At 42.5% G+C, this 21,526-nt stretch overlaps 1 protein-coding gene across 3 annotated transcripts in view; it reads left to right on the plus strand.

Annotated features, from left to right (window-relative positions):
* The window catches only part of LOC140459719 (tetraspanin-15), a 181,250-nt gene that overhangs the window by 20,907 nt on the left and 138,817 nt on the right, over positions 1 to 21,526 (plus strand). For 2 of the 3 annotated variants that reach the window (XM_072554159.1, XM_072554158.1), the window contains one exon: positions 4,888 to 5,073. In XM_072554159.1, the coding sequence (XP_072410260.1) occupies positions 4,888 to 5,073 (186 nt within the window). Of the gene's footprint in view, positions 1 to 4,854; positions 5,074 to 21,526 lie in introns of all 3 variants that reach the window. The other variant, XM_072554160.1, reaches the window with a different exon arrangement.

Here is a 21,526-nt window from a genome sequence, read left to right on the forward strand (position 1 = left end):
TCTGAAGTTCTCTATTTTTATTTGAACTGGCAGGGGTGTGTATCACCTGTCACTTTGATATCATATTTGGAGCATAAGTTTATCACTTTGTGAAAAGGATTCCCTTTCATCTCACAGACCACAGTGAGTAGAAAGCTCTGCTGAGGTGTCCTGACAGCAGTTCAGCCTCTTCCCTTCTTTATAGCAGAAATAATTACAGTCTGCAGAGCGCCTGGGGAAATACAATTTCAATCTTCATTGCTTCTTCACAGTGCTAACAAGATGTGTTTATACATTTGATTGTTTCTCAATATCAATTTCTCCTTGAGGAGCTTTCCTTATCTATCTGGTTTCTGCTTTCCTTCAAAGTGGAGGTTTGCTGTGAAAAATCCATTATGCTTGTACATTCTCTGGGAAAAGTATTTTTTAATTGATTGCAGAAAGTGTTCCCAACAGCATATTTGGAATTCTATAGATGAATGTGTCTCCGCTCTCACCAGTTTATGGTTCAGCATTGGTCCACTCACGTAGCTTCTTACCACTCTTGCTTGAGGCATTTTCTTTATAGCAGAATCTGATTTGACTTTATTTTTGCCTGAAGCATATATTGCTTGCTTCCTTGTAGTCTTTCCACTTTTCCTTCACCTCCAGCTAATATCAAGAAATCTTGCCAGAACCTAGAAGTCCCAAGAAGAAAGGTTCCTTTCAATGATTTCACAGGACAGTTTACTTGTTATCATCTAGCAGGGTCTGGCTAGGATGCCTGAGACCAAATGAATTCAGGAACAGGTCATGGTTTGTTTTTCTGTCATTCGCCGTCACGAAATCACCAGTGTTTTCCAATTGATCAAGTTGCATGCCTGGCAAGAGCAATGCAGACTCCCATCAAGTCATGGTTATACATTAATGAAGGGCTGAGGACTGGCTGTGTTAATATCATGGGGCACAAGCAAGCAGTGGGTTAGAAATGTTGAATTCGTAAACTGAACTAAAACTCTTTGAAAGGAAAAGTTGCGACTCTACTAACCAGCTGTTTAATACCGGTGTTCAAAAGGTGTAAGCTAAACAAAAAAAACCCTCTACTTCCTCATAGAATCCTGACAGTGTGGAAACAGGCCATTCAGCCCATCAAGTCCACACTGACCCTCTGAAGAGCATCCCACCCATACCCACCTCCCTCATGGCCAATTCACCTAACATATATATCCTTGGACACTGTGGACAATTTAGCATCTTTGGACTGTGGGAGGAAACCAGAGCACCCAGATGAAATCCATGCAGACATGGGGAGAATGTGCATCTCCACACAGACAGTGCCCAGGCTGGTAGCGAGCCCAGGTCCCTGGTGCTGAGAGGCAGCAGTGCTAACCACTGAGCCATCGTGCTGCACTAAGAGTTACTAACCACAAGAAGAATGGATAAACAAATTAAATTATTGATCTTAGAAAGGGAAAAGGACAGTCCATGTTTCTGTTCTGAGTCTCCTGCAAAGATCCAGAGTAGGTAAAGGAGCAAGATGGGAATGTATTTGCTTGCAGTTTAAAGAAAAACTCTTGACATCAATGATTTTGAGATGCTGGTGTTGGACTGGGGTGGACCAAGTTAAAAATCACACAACATCAGGTTATAGTCCAAAAGGTTTATTTGGAAGCACAAGCTTTTGGAGCGCTGTTCCTTCACCAGGTGGTTGTCCATCTGACGAAGGAACAGCGCTCTGAAAGACAGTGCTTCCAGATAAACCTGTCAGACTATAACCTGGTGTTGTGTGATTTTTAACTTTAATCTTGCTATCAAAATTCAGTCAGGGTGAGGTATGGAGACTGTCAAGAAAGAATAGAACCAGTGCCCAGCAAGACTTCACACCTCCAGCAGATGGGAGAAAATGAGAAAAACACAATTAAATGGAAAAATGATAGCAATAATTGGAAACATATAGAGCAAAACAGAGAAAGGTCACAGTGTGGTCTGCAATTACCCAGCTTGAAAGCAGTGTAAATGAGACTTGCCCAGAGAATCCTCTCTGCAGATTGGCGTTTGTTAGTTCTGATTTGCTTGTAACAGAATAGCTTTTATATCTTAGTTTCGAGATCTGTAAGTTTAGAGATGAGTTCAGAACTAATCAGGCCCATTTCTTCTTCACTCCACACAAATGACTCTTAATGAGCGTTAGGATTGCCGAGTAAAATTTGAACAAAATGAATCTGATGCCAAAAAACTCTAATGGCTCTTGTTAAATGAAATGTGAAGCATCGTCTCAGACAATTTATGCATTGTGAAGCATTTGCAAGAGGTGTTCTGTAATGGTGACTGATTGTCCTCAACTGAGCTGTCTGGAGATAGTGTAGTGAGTCGAACCATGTTGCATGTTTTACAGGAATTCTTCGTCGAACATCCAGATATTTTTTATTTTTTTCACAGAGTTTAATCTTTTAGGTAATCTTCAGTCTTTTACCTGTAAAACCAACATTCCATAACCACTTAGCTTTTCACCTGTCCTGTCAGACTTCACTTCTGACACTTCCAGCACCAGGATGGATTTCTGCTTACTTAATCTTCCAGTTAGGAAAACAACAGAGTCAGGAGCAACACTGATTTCACGCTCCATCTGAACTGACTCTCTTTTAGCGGCAAACAGCAGCCAAACACATCACTCAATCCCATTGTCACCCACCACGGTGTTCAGCTTGAAAGTAAATCCTTTGTGTTTGGAAATGCAGGGCCAGCCCCGTGGTGTTTGCCTGTTTATCACCACTTTCTGTCAGTGTGATGAAGTTGCAGCATTTTTTATCACTGAACTGCCCTTTTATTCAGAAGCTTCAACAGATAGTTCTGTTTGAAGAGTTGAGTCTCTAGTCCAGTCAGGTGTTCTGAACTGTGAGGAGCTGGGTTCAAGGTTGAACCAGTGAGTAGTTGTAATAAGTAGTATGAATTCCAGGGAGCTGATCTCAGTGTGCTTGGGATAACATCACTGTTTAAACTACTATAAGCATCACTAGAAGACCTTAGAAGTGTTGGAAAGGTGCAAAAGAGATTTGAAGGATGATATCAGAAATGAGGGGTTATGTCTTTCAGGAAAAGAGTTTCTTTTTCCCTGCAGAGAAGCAAGAGTTTAGGCAAGACCTGAGAAAGCTTAATAAATTTAGGTGAACAAGTGAAAAACGGTTCCACAGGTGGACGAGACCAATAGGGAATTCAGGGAGAAACATTCATACCCAGAGAGGGGTTAGAATGTGCAATTCGCTACACTGTGGAGTAGTAGAGGGAATGACACAAATTGATTTAACAGGAATCTGGTGAAATTTGTGAGGAGAAAGGAAAAGAAGATGATGCTGCTGAAGATGGAGTGGAGTGACAAGACTTTGGTGTGGAGCTATGTGCCAGTTGGTGAGAATGATCTGGTTCTGTGTTGTACTTCCTGTGTAGTTCTATGTAATGGGCTGTGAGATTTACTGCATTATTGACCACCTGTTGACTCAATGCTTTTCTTGATTTTGATGCTGTGTGATGTTAAAGGGGAAATATTTCTGAATGTCAGAGCAGGTTAGATTCCAATGCCTCCTCGCAGCCTTGAAATTGTGCGTTATAAATCACTTTCCTCGAATTGAATAGATGAAGACTGAAAGAATACTTCTCCTATCCTTTATTTCTGCGCTTCTCAAGCAGGGGTTTTCAATGTTGTTTGAAAATTCCATTTCCTCAAGGCCTCCTGTATCACATGTAGCTTCAAGATAAAGGCTGAGGACTGAAAATTGGACACAAAGAAAGAGAGAATGCCTTAAAAAATCAATAGATCTCTCACCATCTAGGGACAAAGGAATATAGAGTTAACATTTCAAGCCAGTGAGGAAACACCTATACTGTTGGTGCAAGTGGCAACATGCTTACTTTCTATGTTAGAAAGGTTTGATTCTGAACAGAGAAGGTGAAGAGGATTTTAACAGAGGCATTCAAAACCATAAACAAAACCATGAACCATTGACAAAATAAATAAGGAGAAATTGTAGCTGTAGAGCAGGTAACTGGAGGACTCAGCATCACATTCAACCACATAGACGAAGTTAGAGGTGATTCTTAGGGATTGAGAAGTGCTACTTTTTGGATGAGATGTTGGAACCAGCCCATCTGTCTTCACCTAAATTAGGGCTGCATGTCCTGGATAATTTCAGTTTACAATCAAGGCAAGTATCTAATTTGGCAACAAAAGAAGTTTGGGGGGCATAGCTACAAATTGAGGAGTGATAGATTTAAGACAGATGCCAGAGGCAGGTTCTTTAGTCAGAGAATGGTAAGGGCGTGGAATGCGCTGCCAGCCAATGTAGTTAGCTCAGCCACATTAGTGAGATTTAAACAATCCTTGGATAAGCACATGGATGATGATGGGATAGTGTAGGGGTATGGGCTTAGATTAGTTCACAGGTAGGTGCAACATCGAGGGCTGAAGGGCCTGTTCTGCACTGTATTGTTCCATGTTCTACTCTTGATCCCCAGAATTGATGTTGTTGCTTTAAGACTTTCTATGTTCTACTTGCCAGTCCTCATGTACCTACTATCATGAGGGCCAGAGACGTAATCGAGCCTTAGGTTCTTTGGTTTTCTACTTTGTACCAATCTCCACCTGACTTCACCTGAGAATTATATCGAGTGAGTAAGACATGGGTCAGCCCAGAGTGTTGGATGTGAGGGGCTTGTCAGTGTGCTGAAAGCTGGGGAAGTTCCCTTGTCCTTTCAGCATCTTTTGCACTGCCAGTAGTGAAAGGCCCAGTATGGTGCAATCCTGCAAGTTATCAAGAGCAACACCTCCAGTATTTGCATGTCTCTGCTGCCAAATTCCTCCGATGAAGCCAGTTTGAATTAATTTTAGTTTTTTTTCTCCAGTAACCATTGCCGTGATGTTTGATGTGTTTGCAGCTGCTGGGACTACTCATCTTATGTATCGGTATTTACGCAGAAGTGGAAAGACAGCGGAACAAGACAATGGATGGCTTCTTTATTGCCCCAGCCATCATCCTGTTACTGCTGGGTCTGGGCATGTTCACCGTCTCCTTTGCTGGCATGATTGGAGCTCTGCGAGACAACCGACTGCTGCTTAAAGTGGTGAGCTGTTTGTTCGTAACCTAAATGCTTTTTGAGGACATGAGTCAGAAAGGTAAAGAGAAGAAGGTACCAACGTTTTGCTGGCTTTCTCCGGGAAAGCTTGCCAGAAAGCCTGGAACTTTTACATTTCCTTCCAGTGGCTGTCAGGTGGTTCCTGCAGGCGAGAGTGGAATATGAGGATTGAGCCAATGATATGACCAGGAGTGTGGAGAAGCTAGAGAGGTAAGGAGTGAGGGATCGACAAGGGAGAAAGAGTATTGGGGAGAAAGGTGGTTGGAAGCTCTCTATCGCAGTGGTAGGCAAATTCATTATTCCAATAAAGGGATGAAATTTTTTTTTTATTTGAACTCTTTGCACTGGAAATGTGAGTCGGTTTTCCTGATAGGCATTCTGCATGGAAATGCTCGTGAAAAAGACAGCTTGGCAGAAATGCATTCACCGTCCCAATCACATTATCAACAAGTGGCAGATAGAGGCCTCAGAAACATCACTGTAGAATAGGTGGCAAGTGGGTTCATTATGCTGTTGCTCACTCTGGTGAGTATTTGCTGCTTTGGCCTCTGGATGGTGTGTTTGCTAAGGCCATATCATTGCTTCGATGGGATGTGAGGAGTCCAGGGGGCCATGGTGCATGCGGGTTGTCCAACCATGGTAAGGAGCTTGGCCAAGGGATGCAGTGTGACTGGGAAAGGTACAAGGGGAAGAAGGCACCAAGATCGCCCTGTAGTCTCCAGGAAATAAAGAGTAATGTCCTCAGCGGGCTTACAGACAAACCCCAGAGAAACTCAGAGCTGTTTAGCATGCATTTTAGAACATAAAACAGTACAGCTCAGTACAGGCCCTTCAGCCCTCAGTGCTGGGCCGACCTTTTAGCCTACTCTAAGATCAAACTAACCTGCATACCCTTCATTGTACTAACTTCCATGTGCCTATCCAAAGGTCACTTAAACGTCCCTAATGTATCTGGCAGTGCTGTCCTCGCACCCACGACTCTCTGTGTAAAGAATCTGCCTCTGATATCTCCCCAAAACCTTCCTCCAGTTACTTTAAAATTAAGTCCCCTTGTGATAGCCATTTCTGCCCTGGGGAAAAGTCTCTGGCTATCCACTCCATCTATCCCTTTCATCATCTTGTACACCTCTGTCAAATCATCTCTCATCCTTGTTCGCTCCAATGAGAAAAGCCCTAGATCCCCCAACCTTTCTTCATAAGACATGTCCTCCGTACCAAGTATCCTGCTAAATCTCCCCTGCACCCCCTCTAAAGCTTCCACATCCTTCCTATAATGCGGCGACCAGAACTGATCACAATACTCCAAGAGTGGTCTAACCAGGGCTCTATAGAGGTGCAACATAACCTTATGCTCTTAAACTCAATCCCCCAGCTAACGAAACACAACAAACCACATGCCTTCTTAACAGTCCTATCAACTTGGGTGGCAACTTTGAGTGATCTATTAACATGGACCCCAAGATCCCTCTGTTCCTCCACGCTGCCAAGAGTTCTGCCTTTAACCCTGTATTCTGCATTCAAAATTGACCTTCCAAAATGAATGACTTCCAGGTTGAACTCCATTTGCCACTTCTCAGCCCAGTTCTGCATCAATGTCCTGTTGCAACCTACAACAGCCCTCCACACTATCCACAAATCCACCAGCCTTTGTATCACCAGCAAGCTTACTAACCCGCCCATCCACTTCCTCATCCAAGTCATTTATAAAAGTCACAAAGTGCAGAGGTCCCAGAACCAATCCTTGCAAAACACCACTGGTCACCAAGCTCCAGGCTGAATATTTTCTATCTACTACCACTCTCTGTCTTCTACAGGCCTGCCAATTCTGTATCCAGACAGCCATGCCTCTTTACTTTCTCAATGAGCCTACCATGGAGAACCTTATCAAATGCTTTGCTAAAATATATTTCCACCACATCCATTGCTATACCTTCATCAATGTTTTTTGTCACATCCTCAAAGAATTCAATAAGATTTGTGAGGCATGACCTGCCCCTCACAAAGCTATGCTGACTTTCTCTAATCAAACTATGGTTTTCCAAGTAATCATAAATCCTGCTTCTCACAATTCTCTTCAATTCTTACCAACACAGACGTAAGACTGACTGGTCTGTAATTCCCATGATTATTCCTATTCCCTTTCTTGAACAAGTGAATAGCATTTACCACCCTCCTGTCATCTGGCACTACATCAGTGGACAGTGGAGACACAAATACTGGATTAGTGGTGCTGGAAGAGCACAGCAGTTCAGGCAGCATCCAACGAGCAGCGAAATCGACGTTTCGGGCAAAAGCCCTTCATCATTCCTGATGAAGGGCTTTTGCCCGAAACGTCGATTTCGCTGCTCGTTGGATGCTGCCTGAACTGCTGTGCTCTTCCAGCACCACTAATCCAGTATTTGGTTTTCAGCATCTGCAGTCATTGTTTTTACCCAGTGGAGACACAAAGATCATCGTCAAAGGTGCAACAATCTCTTCCCTCACTTCTTATAGTAAGTTAAGGTATATCGTGTCTGGCCCAGGGGATTTATCTATCCCTATGTCTTTAAACATTTTCAGCACATCTTCCTTCTTGTTCAAGCATATCAGTCTGCTTCATGCTGTCCTCAGAAACATCAAGGCCCCTCTAGGTTTTCCATTCCTTGGATATTGGTGTTTATTGAGTATAGTCGTGATGGAGATGGTAAAAAGCTTGTTGGGGCACGAGAGCCAGGTTCCTCATTGGGTGTCAGTGCCTCTGACCTGTGCTACCTCCTCTGTCCATACCTCCTGCTGCCCTCTCGAGGAAAGAACACCTAATGTCTTTCCCAAATGGCCTGGAGGAGAGTCTGCAGTGAAGTACTGCTGAACCATGAGGCCATGCCACAGGTAAACCATGAGCAGGTCTGAGACATTGTTGGCAGCAGCCTCTTTCTTCCAGGTTCTGGAGAATGGTGCTGACAGAGTCTCCTGGCTCACAGGCAATCAATTGCAGGATCCTTTATAGATGGGGCCCTCACCTTGGACTGTGTGAACCAGTGGCTGAGCCGACACCAAGCGAAGAGATTTACCTGTGCCTACGTGCTTACTGAGCTGAGCTGCTTATGTTTGCTACAAGAAACCCAACTTGCCCCTAAGCGAGAATGTTCTTGCCTAGCCTCCTAACCTAGTCTGTCAAAAGGAAGATTCCAGCCCAGGATTGAGGAAGGAGTTACAAGGGAGTGATTGGGGAGAGGGAGCAAGTAGTGAAAGGGAGTTTCGAAGGCAGTGGTTAGGATCTGGGAGAAAGAGATGAGAAGCAGTTCAAGATCTTCACCCTGACTAGAGGAGGAATCGCCCTTCTTGATGTTGCACAATCAAAATTCAAGGTTGAAGAGTTGAAGTATTTTACTGCAAAGTGGGTTTCAAACTCCTGGAGAGGACTAAAATAGATATTGAAGGAGTCTGTAAACATCCACTGGTATTGTGAAAGGTTCAGTACAGTAATGTCACAAGTCACTTTCAAAGTGATCAGTCAATTAATAATCTTCATTGTTCAGACCTTTGACTGTAGGACTTGGAATGTTATATTGAGATTGTACAGAATTTGGTGAGGCCTCTTCTGGACTCCTGTCCAGTTCTGGTCACCTTGTTATAGGATGGATATTATTAAACTGGAGAGAGGGTTCAGAAGAGAGGTACCAGGATGTTGTTGGGAATGGAGGGTTTGAGTTATATGGATAGGCTGGGATTTCTTTCACTGGAGCGTAGGAGGCTGAGGTGTGACCTTATAGAGGCTTACACAATCATGACAGGTACAGATAAGGTGAATGGCAGGTGTCAGTTTCCTATGAAGGGGAACTTCAAGACTAGACAGCATATTTTAAGGTGAGTGGAGAAAGATCTTAAAAAAGACATGAGGGACAATTGTTTTTACGGAGGAAGTGATGGTTGGAAGTACAGTTACAACACTTAAAAGACATTTGGATAAATGCATGAATGAGAAATGTTTGAAGGGATATGTGCCAAGCGCAGGCACGTGGGATTAGTTTAGTTTGTGATTATGATTGGCATGGACTGGTTGGACTAAAGGGTCTATTTCCGTGCTGTATGACTCTATCACTCTAAAAAGAAATGAAAACTCACTTCACAGGTATTTATGGGCAGTACTTTAAAAGGGGTCACATTTGGCCAGTTGCTGGAGGTAAAAAAGGTTTCAAATGCAGTAGTTGAGAGGGTTAATGCGTAAGAGATGACTGAGTTTGGTTGTCCTATTGTGGGTTAACTGTCTCCAGCACCCTGGAAGGATCTCATTGGTAGCAGTACAAACAGCACGTCAGGTATTGTGTGGGCTCCTTTTAATTTGAAAGTACCTTGTCAATCACATACTGCTTGCCATCGAGAATATTTTCTGTTTTCTTTTGAATAGCTTCTTGCAGAATTTTTTTTTATCTTTGTACCTCGGCAATTCAAGGGCATGTTTATGTGTTTGCAATGCACTCGGCAGATGAGTCTGCCAAGGTTAATTACAGCTCTTGTCTCTTCATTGTACGTTCACAGGATGGAACAAGGCCCACATCCCACCTCCAGTGTGCCCTTTACACTCCAACAATAGCCTGGCAGATAGTATTTTCTATATTTCCATTTACATGTTGGCACGAGGCCAGCTTCTCTGCCCTTGAGGGTGGTTGGAGAGGATGGGTGAATGTTGAAGCAGACTATTCATTATATTGAAATAAGTACAGGTGAAGACCCCTTATGCCTTTGTGCATTAAAAAACCTTTCAGAAATAGTTATTCTAATTTCCTGCCAGTCTGTATTTAATTATTTTTGATGCATTGAACAATCTCAATTATTTGTGATGTTCCACAAGAGCTGATCTTCCTAACTGTCATGGAAATGGAATGGGTCTCAGTGTGGCCAGTCCTTGCTACAAATTTACCCTTTCTTAGCTGCTTCAGGTGATAGAATTAGAATTGTTACAATGTGGAAACAGGCCCCTCGGTCCAGCAAGACCACACTGAACCAGACCCACCTCCCCAACTACCCTACTTCCGCCGGACTAATGCACCCAACCTACACATCTCTGAACATTATGGGTAATTGAGCCTGGCCAATTCACTCAAACAGCACTTCTTTGGATTGAGGAGGAAACTGGAGTGCCCAGAGGAAACCCATGCAGACACGGGGAGAACATACAAATTCCACACAAAGCAGACACGGGGAGAACATACAAATTCCACACAAACAGTTGCCCGAGGCTGGGATCAAACCCGGGTCCCTGGTGCTGTGAGGCAGCAGTACTAACCACTGAGCCACCATGCTGCCAGCTTTCATTGCTGATCGGAAAACTTCAATGTCAACAGAATATTCAGGAATGAGATTATAGTGCTTCTGCTGACCTCAAACAAGTGTTGGGAGCAGGAGTCTCACTTGATTCAACTCAGGGCCAACTGAGACTGCTTGTTGTGCCCATATTGCCAACCTGGCTGAGATCAAATTCAATAAGAGAGGGAATTCCAAAGCTGCCTCAATCAAGTGATATATCAAAGCTATAGAGTTCTTTTTTATTCATTGGATGTGGGCATCAATGGCCAGGCCAACATATATTGCCCGTCCCTAATTGCTGAGATGGCATTTAAGAGTCAACCACATTGCTGTGGTTATGAAGTCACAGATAGGCCTGACCAGGTAAGGATGAAAGTTTCCTTCCCTAAAATGTCATCAGTGGACCACATGGGGTTTTCCAACTTTTGACGAAAGTTTCATGGCCATCATTAGTCTCTTAAATCCAGTTTGTTTTATTATCTTCAAAGTCCAGCATCTGCCATGGTTCCCAGACCATTGCCAGGGCCTCCAGGTTAATACCACTGGGCCATTACCTCCCCTGAATGTTTCAGTGGAAAATGAGGAGTTGTTCCTTGAGCTTGTGTGCTTCATTCGGAATGTGGCAGCAACGTCAAGGTCTCAACATTGAACTCAACAACTTCAGAAATGGACCGCATTTTGTCTGTTCTCCATTTTTCTTACATTCCCTCCTTCCCTGCTTCCCCCACAGATGTGCTGTGCTTACATTTTGTTTCTATTACACTTACTAAAATGGACCTATTCTCTCCCTTTCATAGCTTAATTTATACCCTCTATACATCCTTCCTGTCTTTCTCCAGTACTAACAACCCCTTTGTCTTCTGGACCTCTATACCATACACTCTACTAAGTAGAAAGAATAACTTATTTTCCAAGACCTTTCAGTTCTGAAGAAGAGTCACACAACACTCAAAACGTTGACTTTGTTTCTCTCTCCACAGATGCTGCAAGATATGCTGAGTTTCTCCAGCATTCTCTCGTGTGTTTCAGATTTCCAGTAATCACAGTATTTTGTCTTTCATTGAAAGAAGCTGCCTCATGAAAATTCAAACAGCTTGAAAAAAATGCCTGGAGGCTTTGAGAAGTAATAGAAATAAACCATTCAGACTGGCCTTTTCTATACTGCTATTCCAGAAGAGCACTATAATCGTCTTCTCTCCAAAACAAAACTACAACTGGCATTTATGTAGTACCTCAAATGCAATAAAACAGCCTGAGGCACTCCACAGAATCACTAACAAACAAAATTTTCCTCTCAGCCTTGTGTAGAGTTATGAATTAAGGGAGAAATTTGGGTCAAAGAGATTGATTTTAAGATATATCCTAAGGGAGCAATTAAAGAGCTGGACCTGTGAAACAAGGGATTCAGAGCTGAGGGCCTGAGTTGTTGAAGGTATAGCCACCAATGCTGACGTGATTCATATCAGATCTGAAAGTGTCCAGAGTTAGAGGAGTGCAGAGAACAGGGAGGGTTGGAGGTCTGGTGAAGTTTACAAAGGTAAGGAAGGGGGCAAGTTCAGGAAAGCTTTTGAAAACACAGATGAGAATTTTAAAACTAGCTCTGTAGCTACCTGTTCCATGGTAAAGAATTTCAAAGCTGGTGTGCTGCTGTGGTATTCAGACTATTCCTCCCAATGTCTGACGGATCATACCAAATGCACATCCCTTCAACAATTTACATCAAGTAAGGTGTTGACCAACCAGCCTGCAATTGTAAAACTCACAACACATTGTGCAAGATTGAACAACATTTGTCCAATACTCCAAATAATCCAAAGTACACAAAGATTCATGCTGACAGTCACCATGCTGACATACATTCTGGTATAATTACATGTGCTGGAAGCTACACATATGATACACAGTAGGCAGGAAGAAGACGTATACACACTGCACCTGTTTCAACTCAACATAACACCAGAGAGCCATTCTCTGATTAACTTTTCCGGGCAATATCTTCACCAGAGTCAACCCGCCTGTTTTAAAATCTAAACAAAATCTTGACAGTTAATTGTCAGTGACCATTAACTGGTGCATTTCTCCATTTCAACACCTCTAACAATCGAAGTCAACCAATCAAACAGAGCACACATGTTGTTTTCCCTTAACTTTGTTATTTCTTCCAAATTGTCCTGATGAGTGCAAGATCATAAACTTTGACAAAATGTGTTTTTTCTCAGTAGTACTGAAATCTTTAAAACTCCCAAGGTTGAGTTCCTTTATGCTCCTTGATCAGAACAAATGGCAATGAAGAGACACACCCCAAAAGGATAACACTGCATGAACCAGCAAGTAGAGGGTTCGTTATACCCTTGTGTACAGAATAAATCACATTTTATCCTTCCCACCTTGTTCTGGTGACCTCTCGAGTAGTGAAAGAAATATTTTGCTGTTGCTGAAGTCCTGATGTCACCTTACACTTAACAGAGGGCAATGGCACAGCACATCTAAACCTGTTTGTTGTTGTTCTTTTATCCCAAATCTTTCCTGTGAACAAAATATGATAAGTAAAGATAACATGGCACCTTTCTGAAGGCAAATATTTCCTGGTGTCTTGACTAATTGTTCTTTCTCGGTGAATCTCTTTGTAAACAACCTAACCATGATCAAATTCTCACTAGGGGGCCCTTGCTGTGAATACAATTGCTGCTGTATTTTCTGCATGATGGCAGTGATTACAATTCAAAGTATTTTTGTCAAGGATTTTGTGATGTCGCGAGATTGTGAAGGTTATAACAGAAAAGCAAGTCTCTCTTCTGTTGTTTGTAATGATCCTTCCTGGGATAGTTACTGATGACAACACCGTGCTGTATTTATCTAGAGAAGTGGATTTGCTTTATTGCATTGATCTCAAGATGTCAAACTGAACTTCAATACTTTGTAAGGTCCAATTGTCCAGAGGTATTGTTGCTCAAAACACTTGTATGCTTTCCCAATAATGTGTGTAGACCCAGCCAGCGGCAGAACCATCCCAAACACTGATGACTCTTGGTTTGTGTTCACCTTCCATGGATCTTTTCTTTTTCCTCTTCCTTAACATTATCGGAGACACTTTTCACCTTTGAGCGCTGGCTCTGTTCCTTTTCTGAGTAGTGAGACAACATGATATCCCTATTATAAATTAAAACAGAAATAGCTGGAAAATCTCTGCAGGTCTGGCAGCATCTGTAGAGAGAAATTAGAGTTAACGTTTCAAGTCAAGTGATCCTTCTTCAGAATACGATATTCCTCTTGTCTGCAACACATGTTCTTCCACCTTAGATCCCAGTACAGTAATGTGGGGAAGAGACTCAAGTCAGGTTCTCCCCTCTGGCCAAAGGACTTTGAGGACCATAGCAATGTTTCACAATCGCACCAACCCAGATTTACTTAAGCACAGTGCTCCGAGTTGTATTGGGAAGTGTGGTTAATTCCTTCCAGCTGATTCCGATATGAAGGACAAAATGTCATTGGCCATAAAACGATTTGGATCACTGTATTTGAAAGATGCAATATAGACACAAGTTTTCTCTTTCTAACTCAGCACAGTCTGGGAGTCAAACTTGGACCATTTTTGGTCACAGAAGCTTGGCTACTATCTGAGAAGGTATGATAAAGCCAGAAATAAATTCATTGAATAATTCCAGAAATAGAAGAGTGTGAGCATTTACTGGGCTGCAATTGCGAGTCCACAATTCTCAGTCAGAATAGGGAAGGTTGGATAATTCTCTTGTCTATCAAGCCAGGACGATCTTACTTACTGACAGCACTGAGACACCGTGTCCTTTCTGCTAATTCGCACAAGATTTTGAATGTGTCCTGTAAAACGAGAGCAGAATAATCATGAGCAGTTGGGTCTCAACTACTTCACTGCGAGTTCCAATTGAGCATTGATAACATGGGTTATTGTCACTCTGTCTTGGAACAATAGCAACATCAAAGTTAAGGTCATTTATTATCCAGGTAGGAAGGGAAAGGAAAAGAGCAAAAACTTGAGATAAAACCACAGCATTAGTGCAGCCATTGTGATCACAGCTAAAATAATTTCAATTAAAGTGGTTGTCATGGAAATAAATGGGGCATTTAGTCCAAGTGTCACTTGTTGTATCGGATTATCAGCAGGCTCCTTTGTATGGCTTTTAATGAATTTAAGTGCGAATGAAATGCTTCTGCATGTTAAATGCTCCTGTTCAGTCTAAACGTCTTAGGTTGTATTAAAATTCATTGCCACTTGATGTAATTTGCCTAACTTCTTGTGATAAAATTGGTTAAGTTGAGATGACAGTTTGGAAGCAACACTGAAAAGCTGCATTTACCACTTGCCTGGATAAGTGCAACTCCAACAACTTGAAGTAGGACAAGGAAGCCCTCTTGATTGGCAGCACATCTAGAAACATTTACTGCCTCCACCGCTGGCGCTCTGTAGCAGCAGTGTGTACCTTCGACAAGATGCACTGCAGAAATGCACCATGGTTCCTTGGGCAACACATTCCAAATTCATGACCACTGTGTTAATAAGGACAAGGGCAACAGATACATCAACACCTGCAAGTTTCACTTCAAGTCACTTATCACCCTGACTTGGAAATATATCATTGTTGATTTAGTGTCACTGGGTGAAAATCGTGGAACCCCCTCCCAAATGGCATTGTGGGTCTACTTATAACAAATGGATGACTGCAGTTCAAGAAGGCACCTTGTCAAGGGCAGTTAGAGGTGAGCAATAAATGCTGGCCCAGCCATCAATGCCCACATCCTATAAATGAATAATAAAACAAAACGTTGACCACTTAAGGGATATTTTTGGCCCTTAACTGGTAATGAACAATAGGCTCAGTATCTGAGGCACCAGTTGCTCAATGTCCAAGAGAGAAATGAAGGGATGATAGCGGGCTGAGTTCTGGCCTTTCGCCTCTGAAGCTACTGTTCAAATGCTAACATTCTGGCGATCATTTTGACCTGTGTAACAGTCAGTTGGCAATCCATTTCACATTGGTCTTGGTGGCTATTTCCATTCATGTTGAGCTCCTCTCTCAGGGCTTTGCAGAAGATCTGATTGTGCAATGTAGAAGAAGCTGATAAGAATTTTCCGAACGTACTGGCTGTCATTCAACAGACATCAACGTGAAATGAAAATATCTGGTCATTACCAGATTTCTGTCTGTGCGAGCTTGCTGCACTGAGATTGTCTATCACTCTTCATACTTTCCAAAAGAGATGATGCTTCAAGATTTCTTTGATAGATTTGCAAGATTGTGAGGGCAGTCTGTACATGCAAAATATTCTGTGTCTCTTCACGACTAAGCAGTCGAAAGCTATCGTGTTTTTGATAAAGTGAATAAAGTTTCAATGTAACTCTTGGTATTTGGCCAGTGAACATATGAATTGCAACAAACTAGAGAGAATGGTGCAACATTGAAAGGGTCACTAGTGATTAGGGCCCATCAAATTTCAGGGACAGGTTTGTATTTTTATTAAAATATCTATGTCAGTACTGTGAGCTGTCTCCAGCCCTTTAGGATGTGGATATTCAGGATGTGACAGCCAAACTCACCATGTCAGTTCCTTGGAGTTAATAACTGATTATTTCTGACCACCTGACAAAGTTAGTGAAATCATCTGGCTAAGTGCCATTGACAAAACTAATAAATAAGTTAACGCTTTGAATTTGGGTATTTCTGTAGTAAATTGAACAAGTCATTCAGCAGGACAGCAGTCCTTGGTGTTGATACACGGACAGGATCATCCCTTGTTTCAGAACACATATTCACACTGATTGACAGAGTTTGTGTCTCTGGGCAAGTGAGTTGTTTGCAACCATTTAAACCAAAATAAATGCTGAAGGTGTCTGTCATGATAGATTAGTGTGTGCAGCAACATGAAATACTACACCAAAGAGAGAGAGGAGTCCCTTTTCTTAGTCACTGTGTTTTGAAATGCAGGGGTTATCCAACCATGGACACAAAGCATGGGAGGAGAACAGAACCAGCGAGAGTGCATGGAGTTTTGATCCACAATTGACAGTCCTTGACTTTGTTCTTTCTATAAGCAAATCCATAGCGTGGTATCAACTGTAAGAGAAGGTGGGTAAGACAATCTGTAAGTGTATGTATTTGTAATCCCAGCACAATAACCTATCTTTAAAAGGGCCATTGCCCTGACACTTGACATGATTATACACTTTACTCCAATCTATTCACCACTACTCTCTGCTTTCTGTCTTTTGTGAAATTTTGTATCCATCCTGTTTTTGTTGCTTTTAATCTCATGGGCTTTTTTGGCAAGCTATTCTATAGCATGACTAAAGTTTGAAAGTCCACATCCACCAAATCAATTTCATGTCACTCATCAATCCTCTTCAATACATCATCCAAGACCTCATCTAAACTCACCAAGCACTTTTTTAAATGCACACTTTATTTTAAGAACCCAATTTTAAGAACTCACAGTAACATCTTATAAAATAGCCCACTACTTGCATTAAGCTGAGTGGTACAACAGCTTTCTTAAAGTAGATCTTGCCTTTTGTTTTGGAACTGCCTCAGGATTTAGCAGTGAAATGAGGGTTTGAGCTATTGTTCTGAGTATCAAAGCAGCTGGTAATAGGAGTTATTTATTTGAACAGCACATTAACTTTAAGAACTCTCTAGCAAAGCAAATACACACTTAGCTTTCGTTTCAGCAAATAATATTAATTGTGTGCATGGAAGTCGTTTTAGCTTGCTTGCTATTGGTGACAATCAAACTGAAGTCATAGAAAAGGAATAAAAACAGAATCTGTAAGAGAAACTCAACAGCTCTGACAGTATCCTGGATGCTGCCAGGTCTGTGGAGATTTCCACCAGTTTCTGATTTTCTTTCCGACCTCCACCATCTGTAGTATTTGACTTATTATAACTGAGAAAAGGAACATGCATTCATCAAGTGATGTTCGCAACCTTATGTCGCCAGTGAAATACTCTTGAACTGTAATCACTTTTGTAAAGTAGGGATCATATCAGCCAAGCTCATCCCAGCAATCTCTCACAGACAGAAATGTGCGGGTGACCAGATAACCTGTTTGAGATGTTGGTTCAGGAATAAATATTAGTCACTGCATTGTAGAACTGCCTTGCATTTCTTTGAGGACCTTGCTGGACGTTGGTGTTTGCAATGAAGAGATAATGATACTGCAGTGGGTGCTGATGCTAAAAAGGCCTCCATGTGGGCGGCACGGTGGCACAGTTGCCTCACAGCGCCTGAGACCCGGGTTCAATTCCCGCCTCAGGCGACTGACTGTGTGGAGTTTGCACGTTCTCCCCGTGTCTGCGTGGGTTTCCTCCGGGTGCTCCGGTTTCCTCCCACAGTCCAAAGATGTGCAGGCCAGGTGAATTGGCCATGCTAAATTGCCCATAGTGTTAGGTAAGGGGTAAATGTAGATGTCGGGGTATGGGTGGGTTACGCTTCGGCGGGGCGGTGTGGACTTGTTGGGCCGAAGGGCCTGTTTCCACACTGTAAGTAATCTAATCTAATTTCAGCCAGATCAGGGACAGTCATGGTGTGTGTTTGTGGGAGACATGAATTTGGAAGTGTTGGGATTGGATTAGGGTGGATAAAGTTAAAAATCACACAACACCAAGGTTTATTTGGAAGCACTAGCTCTCGGGGCACTGCTCTTTCATCAGGTGGTTGTGGAGTAGAAGATCGTAATACACAGAATTTATAGCACAAAAAGTTTACAGTGTGATGTAACTGAAATTGTACATTGAAAATGACCTGGATTGTTTGTTAAGTCTCTGACGTTTTAGAATGGCCACGTTGGTTTCACTTCTTTCACATGTAAATCCAGAACCTTTTTTTAAAGTTACATTCTCAAATGAACATAATAGGTGCCGTGTCGGCTCAGATAATGCATTGAAGGTGTGAGGAGCCTGTGCGAGACTGTCTGTGCCACAATGTTCAGACTGATTCTATTTCTAAAAATGGGATTTACAGAATCTTAGATGGATTCACACAGTTTTTGAGCAAAATAAAATGTAATTCTGCAAGTATAAATTCACCCCACAAACTTATATATGTGTGTGTGTGTGTGTGTGTGTGTGGAGGGGGGGGGGGTGGTGTGTGTAGAGTGTAAAGAGGTATATGTCCTTAAGGTGTGTGTGTGTGTGTGTAGTGCAATGGTGGTCACCTGTTATGTGACATGAATATCCAAGGTCCCAGTTGAGGCCATCCCCATGGGTACCGAACTTGGCTATCAACCTCTGCTCAGCCCCTTTGTGTTGTTGCCTGTCCCAAAGTCCATCTTGGACGATAGTCACTCGATGGTCTGAGGTCAAATATCCAGGACTGCTGAAGTGTTCTCTGACTGGGAGGGATCTCTCCTGTCTGTTGATTGTTGTGTGGAGTCCATTAAGCCGTTGCCATAGCCTTTGCTTGGTCTCGCCAGTGTACCATGCCTCAGGGCATCCTTGCCTGAATATTATGAGATAGACAACATTGGCCGAGTCATGAGTACCAGCCGCGTACGTGGTGGGTTCTTGTCAATGGTTTTACTAACATCTAAGTAAATAATGTCTACTGCTCTGCCCTTATCAATCTTCTCGGTCACTTCCTCAAAAACTCAATAAACTTTCTGAGACACAATTTCCCTTGCACAGAACCTTGCTGAGTATCCCTAATCGTCCCTTCTTTGCCAGTGTGAGATCACATTCCCAATTCGGTGTTAGTCATGCAACATTCATAGTGCAGTTATGCTTCTGTGACTACAAACTGTGAATCCTCAACAAACTCAAAGAGCCACAGTACATAGAATATCGAACAGTACAGGCCCTTCGGCCTTTGATGTTGTGTGGACCTTTTATCCTACTCTAAGATCAAACTAACTTATATACCCTTCATTGCACTATCCTCTATGTGCCTATCCAAGAGTCGCTTAAATGTCCCTAATGTATCTGGCAGTGCATACCTCACACCTACGACTCTCTGTGTAAAGAACCTGTCTCTGATATCTCCCCTAAACCTTCCTCCAATTACCTTAAAATTATGCCCTCTCATGATAGACATTTCTGCCAGACATCCCTGGCTTTCCACTGTATCTCTGCCTCTCAACATCTGGTACACCTCTATCAAGTCACCTCTCAACCTTCTTCACTCCAATCAGAAAAGCCTAGCTCCCTCAACCTTTCTTCATAAGACATGCCCTCCAGTTCAGGCAACATCCTGGTAAATCTCCTCTGTAGCCTCTCTAAAGCTTCCATATCTTTCCTATAATGAGGCAACCAGAACTGAGCACAATATTCCAAGTGTGGTCTAACCAGGGCTATACTGAGCTGCAGCATAACCTCACTGCTAATGAAAGCCAACACATCATGCGCTTTCTTAACAACCCTATGAACTTGGGTGGCAACTTTGAGGGATCTGCGGATGTGGACCCCAAGATCCCTCTGTACTTCCACACTGCCAAGAATCCTGCTTTAACCCTGTATTCTGCATTCAAATTTGACCTTCCATCTGCCACTTCTCAGCCCAGTTCTGCATCCTGTCAATGTCCCATTGCAACCTACAACAGATGTCCACACTATCAACAAATCCACCAACCTTCATGTTATGGGCACATTTACTAACCATTCTTTCCACTTCCTCATCCAAGTCATTTATAAAAATCACAAAGTGCAGAGGTCCCAGAACCAATCCTTGCGGAACACCACTGGTCACCGAGCTCCAGGCTGAATACTTTCCATTTGCCACCACCCTCTTCTATGGAGCAGTTAATTCTGTATCCAGACATCCCATGCCTCCTTACTTTCTGAATGAGCCTACCATGGGGAACCTTATCAAACGCCTTGCTACATCCATGAACACCACATCCATTGCTCTACCTTAAAAAATGTGTTTAGTCAGATCCTCAAAAATTTAAAAGGTTTGTGAGGCATGACCTGCCCCTCACAAAGCCATGATGACTATCTCCAATCAAACTATGGTTTTCCAAGTAAACCATAAATCTGTCTGTCAAAATCCTTTCCAGTACTTTGCTCACGATTGACATAAGACTGACTGGTCTGTAATTCCCAGGATTATCCCTATTCCCTTTCTTGAACAATGGAGTAACATTTTCCATACTCCAGTCATCTGGTACTACTTCAGTGGACAGTGAATATGCAAAGATCACCACCAAAGGTGAGCAAGCTCTTCCCTTACTTCCTGTAGTAACCTAGGGTATATCGCGTCTGGCCCAGGGGATTTATCTTTCCTATGTCTTTCAAATTTCTTAGCACAGCCTCCTTCCTGCATCAACCTGTTCCAGCATATCATAGAAACATCAAGGTCCCTCTCAGTAGTGAATACTAAAGCAAAGTATTCATTAAGTGCCTCCCCTATTTCCTCTGACTCCAAGCACAAGTTCCCTCCAATATCTCTCATCGGCCCTACCCTCACTCTGGCCATCCTCTTGTTCCTCATATAAGTGTAGAATGCTTTAGGGTTTTCCTTGTTCCTACCCGCTAAAGCTTTTCAAGGTTCCCTTCTAGCATTTCTCAGTCCATCCTTAGTAGTTCAAGTTTTGATCATGTTCAGACTTATGTGTCCCAATGTGTGCAGGTTTAACTCCCTTCTTACTTGTCCACACCACAAGGAGACATTGGCAATCAAGAGTTGACACGTGCATGCTCAGATTGTTAGATTCACATAAGTGTTGGCACATTTGAATTTTGGGAAAGTAGTGATAAAGTGGTCCTCAGTCATACTACACAATGGAATATGAAATTAACTTAAGATTGTGAATTTGCCATTTTTTTTTTGTCTGCCGAGGCCATGGTTAAGGCCTTCATTTTGAGAAGGACTGGAGCTTGAGACAGACATCATGACTTGCTTTATAAGCTCCATTCCTTTGCCACTCATTCAGTTCTTCAGCCGGGAAACTGTCTGAGGCCAAACAGAGTTGTTCAGAATTCAGCATCCTAGGTTATTATTTCTCTCCCACGTTTTCAAATGCTAAGCTCGGAGCGTTTCCACGTCTTCATCTCCCCTAAGTTTTAAGCAGTTCATAAAAATAACTTCTTTCAGCAAGCTCCTCATCAACAGTCTTACAACTTTCTGTGGTTCAATGTTCAGCTTTGTCTAGTAACATGCCTGCACTGTGGATCACTTAACTGTTTTAAAA

This window comes from Chiloscyllium punctatum, chromosome 35 (genome assembly GCF_047496795.1).
Source record: "Chiloscyllium punctatum isolate Juve2018m chromosome 35, sChiPun1.3, whole genome shotgun sequence".
Classification (NCBI taxonomy): Eukaryota; Metazoa; Chordata; class Chondrichthyes; order Orectolobiformes; family Hemiscylliidae; genus Chiloscyllium; species Chiloscyllium punctatum.